The following is a 9,355-nucleotide window of genomic DNA, read 5'->3' on the forward strand; positions in this document are numbered from 1 at the left end:
TTTAATTCATTCACAGAATATGGGCATTGCTGGCAAGGCCAGCATTTATTACCCATCCCTAATTGCCCTTCAGAAGATGATAGCTCCCACCTTCTTCAGCGCAACTGAATGGCTTGCTAAGCCATTTCCTAGGGCAGTTAAAAGTCAACCAGGTTTCCTTCCCTAAAGGAAATTAGTTGTGTTTCTTTTGACAATCCAGTAGTTTCGTGGTTACCATTACTAAGACTAGCACTTGATTCTAGGTTTAATTCATTAACTGAATTTAAATTCCAGCTGGTCTGGTGGGATTTGAACTCATGTCTCTGGAGCATTGAAATTGGAGAATGGTTATAATACAGAAGAAGATTATATAGGCCATTGTGTTCCTGGCTGTTCTCCATTAGAACCATGATGTGGACTCACCTGAAGAAGGAGCAGCACTCTGAAAGCTCATGATTCCAAACTTTAACCTGGTGTTTTGGGACTTCTCACTCTATGAAAGCAATTATGTTATTCCCACTCCCCTGTCCTTTCCCCATAGCCCTGCAACTTGTTTTCTCTTCAGGTGCTTATCCGATGTTCTTTTGAAAGTCACAATTGAATTTGGATTCACCACACTCTGAGGCAGTGCATTCGAGATTCTAACTACCCACTGTAAAAATAGCTTTTTCCTCAAGTTGCCTTTGGTTATTTTGTGGATCACCTCAAATCCGTGACCTCCAGTTCTGTACCCTTCTACCAATGGGAACAACTTCTTTCTATCAATTCTGTCAGATCCTTCATGATTTTGAATATCTCTAGTGAATCAACCTTTTCTCTCAGGAAAACCCCAGCATCTCTGGGTGACCTAATAGGGGTATTTAAAATTATTGAAAGATTTTGATAATGATCCCTTTTGTGGGGAAGAGCATTGCTAGTAGCAGTAAATATGGGATAGTCACCTTGAAGTCTGATAAGTTTTTTTGTGAAATCCTTTCTCCCCCAAACTGGTGAGTGGACGGCGTGGTGGCACAGTGGTTAACACTGCTGCTTCACAGCTCCAGGGACCTGGCACTGTCAGTGTGGAGTTTGCACATTCTCCTCGTGGCTGCGTGGGTTTCCTCTGGATGCTCCGGTTTCCTCCCACAGTCCAAACATGTGTGGTAAATATGTAGGGATATCGGGGTAGGGCTGGGTAGGATTCTGGTCAGTGCAGACTTGATGGGCCGAATGGCCTCTTTCTGTACTGTATGGTTTCTATGATTTCTAATTTGCAATCAGAGACATTAGAAGAACTGAATTCTATAGGTGCAGTTAAGAGGAAGCTAAGTAAGCATAAGAGGGAGATGGGAAGAGAGGGTTACAATGAAAGATTTGGATGAGGAAACATGGGAGGAGGTCAAGTGGAGCATAAACATACGTTGGTTGAATTGAATGGTCTGTTCTGTGTTGTCCTGTATAATCCTCAATCCCTGGAATTTACCTCAAAAATCTTATTTTTATAAAAATATCATCAAACAGATTCACAGAAGCTTTACAGTGCAGATAAAGGCCATTCAACCGACTGAGTCTGCACTGGCTTGCTGAAAGAACATTCTAAACAAGCCCATTCCCCCTGCCTTTATCCCCAGAACTTTGCCCTTTCTTTTCAGAAATCAATCCAATTCCCCTTTGAATACCTCGATCAAACCGGCCTCCAACACCCTTGGGATACCTTGTTGAAATTATACAAGACATTGGTAAGGCCACACTTGGAATACTGTGTACAGTTCTGGTCACCCTATTACAGAAAATATATTAAACTAGAAAGTACAGAAGAGATTTACTAGGGTGCTAACGGGACGTGATGGTTTCAGTTATAAGGAGAGGCTGGATAGACTGGGACTTTTCCCTCTGGAGCGCAGAAGGCTAAGGGGTGATCTTTTAGAGGTGCATAAAATAAGAGGCATAGATCAGCTAGATAGTCAATATCATTTCCCAAAGTTAGGGGAGTCTAAAACTAGAGGGCATAGGTTTAAGGGAGAGGGGAGAGATACAAAAGTGTCCAGAGGGGCAATTTTTTCTCACACAGGGTGGTGAGTGTCTGGAACAAGCTGCCACAGGTAGTGGTAGAGACGAGTACAATTTTGTCTTTTAAAAAGTGTTTAGACAGTTACATGCGTAAGATAGGTATAGAGGGATATGGGCCAAATGCAGGCAATTGGGACTAGCTTAGGGGTTTTTTAAAAGAAAGGGCAGCATGGACAAGTTGGGCCACCATGCTGTAAACTTCTATGACTCTAGATCTCACATCATTCTTTCCACATCAGGCACATTTTACACCTAAGTAGAACCTGCAATCTCTTGTCAGCTTCCCTCTACCTTCATTGGGAAAAGTGTAAAGATATCGAACCTTACTCACAATCTGGCACTGGAGACAAGAGACATCTGCTTCAAACTCACTTTTATTTAAAATAAATCAAACTGCATGAAACAGGATCAATTATCTGCTTTCAACAAATACAGGGGATAAGGAATTGCTCCTTTTGAGTAACATAACAATTAGTTATAATGAAGGCTTATTGCTCGGCTTTAACAAAGCTTTTAATCAACATTTTTAAAAAACAGGAAAGATTTTGTTATCTGTCCCAGTACCTACTCTTGTTACATCTTGCTCCCTTTGGTTGGAAGCCAGTAAAGACTTGCACTGGTAAGGTATTCCAGGACATCCCGAAGTACATTATAATTAATGAAGTACTTTTTGTTATAAAGTTGGAAATGTGACAGGTGATGTGTGCACAGCAAGATCCCACAAACAGCAACGTGACAATGACCAGATAATCTGTCTGTTAACCATGTTGATCAAGGAATAAACATTGGCAAGGGCACGCGGGGAGAATTCCCCTTGCTTCTGTTCCAAACACTGCCATGGGATATTTACATCTGCCCTCAGGGGGGCAGACAGAGCCCGAAAAACAGCACTTCTGACAATGCAGCAATTTCCTCAGTACAGCGCTGAAGTGTTAGCTAACATTATGGGACTTGAACCTACAGCCATCTGACTCAGGTGACTGTGCTACCCATTGAGCCATCGATGGCTAGTAATTGCACAGAGCAAATTACGAGTCAAAGTAGACCCGGTAAAACCAAATACACAACCGTTTCACAACACTTGCTGCTTGCAAGGTCAGAAGCCCCAAGATAAGACCACTGTTGATAATAAATTTCCATGGCTAAGTCACGCCTGACATTGTGGAGACAAGAGTTTGAAGTGACCTTGATTAACACGTTACTTCGAGATAGAAATCTATATTGGACGGTGTGAACTCGACTGCCTGTTACACTCCCCGCACAACAAACACTGTCAGTGAAGTCAATGGAATTGACTATTGGGCGGGGAGTGTAACACGTGATGAGGCCAAGGTGAATCTCCAACACTCAGTGTTGAAGGAATGAGTTAATTAAAGCGTCATCAATGTCCCTCACTCCCACATCATAAAGATTCCCATTGAAAATACGCACACAGGTGCAAACCGCTTCAAAGCTAATGGAAAAAAAACTGGTTACTAAAACAAAACTTCACTCAAGAGGCTGATGCTATCAGGACATTAACAATATCACAAACTAGTTATGCCTGAAAAGTTTAATCCCCACCCAGTTCCACAAGTGAAAGAATACGTACACTGGGATGGTGATGGGAAGTAGCAGGCTGTAGAAACACAAGCTGGCCATACTGGTACAGCCCTGCGGAAAGTCCTCTTCAAACGCAGCTGAGTACAGCAACCCAGTCAAAGAGAGCAGGGGCACCAGCACAGTGAGAGTTGACAGGTGGATAGTCATGGCCATATGGGTTAGTTAAATAAACCGCCTTCCTGAACAAAAACTAAATCACTATCTCCCAGATCCTCCCCTCCACAGCTTCCATCAGAAATAGCTGTGGGACCCCTTCACTGCTGCTGGCTTTCTTCTTCCTTAGGGCTGTCTTCCCTCTTCCGAATTAACTTCGCATCCTGAGGGATCATATTGGGAATTCCATCGATGACAGGATAGGCTATTCCCAACTCATCATTGATCAGCTGATTGGAGGATTCCTCGTACCTACGGAGGTGACAGATGCAGAGTTTTTAAATAATGGGGGCTTCTTTGGAATGAACTGAACTCTGCCCCTTAAACTGGACTGAAAATTATGAAGATCTGAAAATGAACACAGATCAACAGTACACTTTGAAGTGACCAGCCAACAATTCTCAAGATATTTTAAACTTTAAAAAGGAGAGCAGATTTGCATTTACACAGTGGTTTTCACAAGCCCAAGCAACCTCAAGGTGCCACAAGATAATGAGCAGATTATGTGCAATTTTTAAAGTGATGTTGGTTGAGGGTTAAATATTGCAAGGACGTTAGAGAGAACTGCCCCGCTCCTCTTCAAAACAGCAGCTCTGGGGGTTATGTCCATTTGAGGGGACTGCGGTTTAATGTCTCAGCCAAAAAAACAGAACTTTTGACTGTGCACAGTGGCTAGTACTGCTGCCTCACAGCACTAGGGTCCTGGGTTTAATTTCGGACTTGGGTGATTGTCTGTGTGGAGTTTGCATGTTCTCCCTGTGTCTGTGTGGGTTTCTTCTGGGTGCTCCAGTTTCCTTCCACGCTCCAAAAATGCGTAGGTTAGGTGGATTAGCCATGGTAAAATAAACAGGGGGTGGTAATGGTAGGATGTTGGTGCAGACTGGATGGGCTGAATGGCCTCCTCCTGCACCACAGAGATTCTCTAGTGTAGTCCACAAACACTTGACACAGACAAAAGAAAATAACGGGGGAATAATTATTTTCAATAAACCAATTTTGTTAGTCCCATCCACTTTTCGTACATAAAGATGTTGGAAAGGTTGATCAGCTCATTGGCTGTAACTAACCCATCCACTGTTTCAGATGCTGATCGATTTGATGTGTATTTCCATTCTTCCCTGAACGGGTCAGAGTTTCATGGCGAGCACTTGGGTTTAGATATTTCACGCAGCCCTTCTCTAATTCCCTTGAACTGAGTGGATTGCTAGGCTATTTTCAGAGACTATTTAGGAGTCAACCTCATTTCTGTGGGCCTGGAAGCACATGTAAGCCAGACCAGGTTAAGATGACAGATTTTCTTCCCCAAGGACATTAGTGCACTAGATGGTTTTTTTAAAACGACAAAATTGATTTCATGGTTATCTTTACACTTTTAATTCCAGTTTTTTTTTGGTTATTCTAATTTCACTATCTACATGATGGGACTTGAACGCAGATCGCCAGAGCCCCGGGTTTCTGGATTACTAGTCCAGTGACTACTGCGCCACTGCCTTTCCTAAATTTGTGTGCGCCTTGAAAGCAAAGACTGAATGGAGACATCTCAATCAAGGTATTGCACACTCTTGAGGATCAGGATCAGAATTTTGCCTGACCCGAGGACACCAATCTCAATTGTATAACATTTCTGTGTGCTTAGCTAAGCTCAGCAGAGAGGGCGATAAAACCAGAAGCCTTTCTGGCCTCTGTCTACACTATCTGCTTTCTGACAATACTGTCAGCAGGCAAGGAGAGACATTTTCCTTCCCACATCTCTCATCCTTTGAGCTGAAGCCTCCGCTCAACAAGATCCAAAGCCAAACAAAACTTCCTCATGTCAAACAAGAGCTGAGCACAAGTCTCCGATGTGGGCCCTCAGCTCAGCCCGATGCCAACCACGACACTCCCACGTCAGAACCAACAAGCCATGCTTGTCCGACTCCAGGGACCCGCGCCAACAATCTAGGCCGACACATCCAATGCAGGAATGTGGGAGCGCTCCCTCAGTCCTACATTGGGTGCATCAACCCAGACCACTGGCACAAATCCCTGAAGTCAGACAAACACATAGCCCGTCAATTCCGATGCGAGAGTGCAGCAGGCCGCACCAAGCCGGACTGAAGGCCTACACCACAGACCCACGCTCAGCTCCTGTCAGACAGGAGCAAATCCTGCCCGGCTTTGGATCTTGCCGAGCAGAGGATTCAGTTCAAAGGACGAGGGTGGTGTGAAAGAAGCCTAGAGAAAGACAGGAGAGTCCTCTCTGGCCAATATTTACAGTAGCTGTTTACATCACTAAAAACAGATTTTCTGATCATTCTCACAATTCCTTTTGTGGGAACTTGCACTGCAGAATTTGGTTGCTATGTTCTCAACATTCCAACTGTGGCTACCTTGCAGTAATACTTAATTTGTTTTAAAGCACCTGCGATATCTGGAAGGCATGAAAGGCACTATATAAATGCAAATTGTTTCTATCTCTGCAAAGAATGTTTCACGTTCACCCTGAACATCAGAAATAATATACAGTTCCAGAAACACAAAGAGCTGATTGGATCTTTCTCCTAATTCTTAAGAGTGTTGAGATTTATCCACCATCCTCACAGTGCCCACCCCGAGATTCACTCAATGACCGTCTGTGTCATTTCTCCCCCATTTTCCAAACACTGCATTGAGACCCTCGGAGCAGTTCAAACCCCATACCCAACAAAGCCCTTCATTAAACCCCTCAGTCCCCAATCACTATCATTGACCCTCTGCCCGTTCCCCCCCCCCCCTTTCCCCCAGTCCTAATATTCTAGTACACAAAAGGTCATTCAGGCTCTTTTCAATAGCAATGTAGTTATTTGCAGCAACCTGCTCTCCCTCTCCCACCGCCACAATCTGTACTGCCCCAGATTTCTACCCCTCCTCCCAGATACCCCCTCCCCCGGCCCCTCCCCCAGTCTCTGACCTTCCCCCCCGAGGACGAACCTGAGCTGTTTCCGGGATAGGGGACACACCAGGTACGGGAGGAGGCTGGGGTCCAGAGCGGCCTCCCTGCCTCCAGTGCCCTGCTTCCCGGCCAGTCGGAGCCGGCTAGAATGCAGCAGTCGCCGCCAGCTCACTGCCCGGACCCCAGTCCCACAAACAACCCGAATCATCCCGATCCCAGGCTCCCGCCTCACCACTTCCGCTTCCACATCCGGGACAGAGCACCAGCCCCGCCCACTTAAAGGCACAGGTACCTCAGGGTCACTGACGACCTTCAACTTGCCACACAGGACTTAAATGTATAAGGGCAAGCCTAACTAATAGAAAATGCCATTAGATGCCAAGCTGGAGAAAACCTTGAGTCTGACAACAGGCAGCTCTCCCTCCTTCCCACCACCTTTCTTGATTTGATTTATTATTGTCACGTGTTTGTATACAATGTATTGTTTCTTGCATACTATTCATAGAGAAGGAAAGGAGAGGGTGCAGAACGCAGGGTGCTTTCTCAACAGCATCTGACTTGCCATCCTATCCAGTAGTGGGTGAGCAGATACTTCCTCCAACACAGTAGTGGAATTGTCTTCAATCCCTGTCACAACTCTGTTCTCTGACTCCATCCCCCTTCCTGGCCACTCTCTGAACCAGGTTGTTCCCAAACTCAGTGCCACATTTGACTTCAGGATTAGCCTCCCATGCCAAGCTCATTAGCATCTCTGCCCCTGCCTCAGCTTGCCTCTTACCTAAGCACCTTATGCTCACTGACCTACAATGATTCACAGTCAACATTGCAAATTTACAATTCTCATCTTTGTTTTCCAATCTTTCCATTGTTTCCTCATCTCCCTAATCTCCTCCAGCTCTGAACTTTCTGAGATCTCAGCACTTCTTCAATTCTGCCCCACTGAGCATCTTCAATTTTATTCATGTCACCATTGGCAGCTCTGCCTTCAGCGGCCAGGAGCTGAAGCTCTGGAATCCTCTCCATTGGCCTCTCCTCCGGGTGTTCCAGATTCCCCCCACAGTCTGAAAGATGTGCTGATTAGGCTCATTGGCCATCTTAATTCTCCCTCAGTGTACATGAAAGATGCTAGGGTGTGGCGACTATGGGATTTTCACAGTAATTTCACTGCAGTGTTAATGTAAGCCTACTTGTGACACTAATAGATAAGCTTTAAACTGTGCCACTCTCTCCTTCTTTAAGATGGTCTTTGACATCTATCTCTTTGACCAATCTGGTCATTTGCTTTAATAAGCTGTGTACCAACCCTGGCTCCAGGGGAACCACTCATACCTCTCCAGTCATAAAGCTGTGGGTTCAACTCACATTCTAAGACTTGAGTGCAACAACCTAGACTAACATCCAGTGCAGTACTGAGGGAATGCTGCACTGTCAGAGGTGCCGCCTTTTGGAAGAGATACCCAACCGAGGCTCTGTCTGCTCTCTCAGGTGGATGTAAAAATCCCAGTGGCTCTATTTTCAGGAAGAATGATGGAGTTCTCCCCAGTGTCCTCATTAATATTTATCCCTCAACCAGGTTAGCTGGTTGTCATCACATTGATGTTTGTGGGATTTAGCTATGTACAAATTAGCTGCTGCGAATCCTACATCACAACAGACATTACATTTCAAAAATACTTCACAAGCTGTAACATGCTTTGGGATGTCCTGTGCTTATGAAGCTGCTATATACGAGTACAAGTCCTTATATTTCTTCTTGTGTGGTTCAATGCCAAAATTTGTCTGATTTATGCCCCAAGAGGAATTTTAAGACATTTTTACATAGGATATAAATGATAGAATCAGGTCATTCAGCCCAGCAATCAGTCCATGGATGGCACAGTGGCACATAGGCAGCACGGTGGCACAGTGGTCAGCACTGTTCCTTCGCATCGCGAGGGATCCAAATTCAATTCCAGTCTCGGGTCACTGTCCGTGTGGAATTTGCACATGGCTGTGTGCGTTTCCTCCCAGAGTCTGAAAGGCCTGCACCTTGTTGGGTGCCTTGGCCCAAACAGGCACCACAATGTAGTGGCTAGGAGAATTTCACAGTAATTTCACTGCAGTGTAAATGTAAGCCTCACTAGCGACTAATAAATAAACTTTAACTTTTACCTATGCGAGGCCAAACCTCAGTCTCCACTTCTCAAGAGAAAAGAGAGCCAGCCTGTTCATTCTCTCCTGCGATGTATATCCTGCATTTCCACTATCATCCTTATTAATCATGGGCAGAATCTCCGCTCCTTCCAGCTGGCTGGATCTTCTGGTTCCACCGTGGGTTGCCCAGTGGCAAGTTTCCTGACAATGGGGCAGAAAGACATACAAAATGCCATAGATATTGGCACGATTGGAAGATTTTGCCAGCGGCCAAAGGCAAGCCACCTCTGCCACTGGAAAACACGCCATGTGGAGTGGGGTGGGGGAGGGGACGGGTGGGTAGTGGAATCCCGTGTGCTGCTTTTTCATATAATGCCAACCTGAACCAGACACAGTACTTACCAATGTTTGATATGGGTTAAGCATAACTTGTCTACGTTTCAACTGCAGCCAATTAGGAATAAACCCCAGTGCTTGACTCTTCTTCCTTCATGGCCACGTTTACCTGTGTTGATCCTTTTGGTAATT

General features: G+C 45.1%; 2 protein-coding genes across 2 annotated transcripts; both read right to left on the reverse strand.

Moving 5' to 3' along the window:
- Positions 1–2,386: 2,386 nt before the first annotated feature.
- Positions 2,387–3,783, reverse strand: LOC145343763 (phosphatidylinositol N-acetylglucosaminyltransferase subunit Y-like). The gene has a single exon (XM_080190077.1). It carries the CDS (start codon positions 3,781–3,783, stop codon positions 3,562–3,564), a length of 222 nt encoding a protein of 73 aa, XP_080046203.1. The 3' UTR covers positions 2,387–3,561.
- Positions 3,784–3,881: 98 nt separating this feature from the next.
- pyurf (PIGY upstream open reading frame) lies at positions 3,882–6,933 on the reverse strand. The gene is made up of 2 exons (XM_080190074.1): positions 6,733–6,933; positions 3,882–4,035 (listed from the first exon to the last, which is right to left on the reverse strand). The coding sequence occupies exons 1-2, from the start codon at positions 6,900–6,902 to the stop codon at positions 3,885–3,887; spliced, it is 321 nt and encodes a 106-aa protein (XP_080046200.1). The 5' UTR covers positions 6,903–6,933; the 3' UTR covers positions 3,882–3,884.
- Between the last annotated feature and the right edge of the window lie 2,422 nt (positions 6,934–9,355).

The sequence above is a fragment of the Carcharhinus amblyrhynchos genome, chromosome 6 (assembly GCF_965287045.1).
Source record: "Carcharhinus amblyrhynchos chromosome 6, sCarAmb.v2.hapA, whole genome shotgun sequence".
Taxonomy (NCBI): domain Eukaryota; kingdom Metazoa; phylum Chordata; class Chondrichthyes; order Carcharhiniformes; family Carcharhinidae; genus Carcharhinus; species Carcharhinus amblyrhynchos.

What these genes read in the sequence shown, in the direction of transcription:
- pyurf (XM_080190074.1), bottom strand. Translation starts at nt 6,902, where the DNA reads ATGATTCGGGTTGTTTGTGGGACTGGGGTCCGGGCAGTGAGCTGGCGG. An exon ending in CTATCCCGGAAACAGCTCAG is followed by an intron (nt 4,036 to 6,732) that starts GTTCGTCCTCGG and finishes TCACCTCCGTAG; the next exon opens with GTACGAGGAATCCTCCAATC.
- LOC145343763 (XM_080190077.1), bottom strand. Translation starts at nt 3,783, where the DNA reads ATGGCCATGACTATCCACCTGTCAACTCTCACTGTGCTGGTGCCCCTG.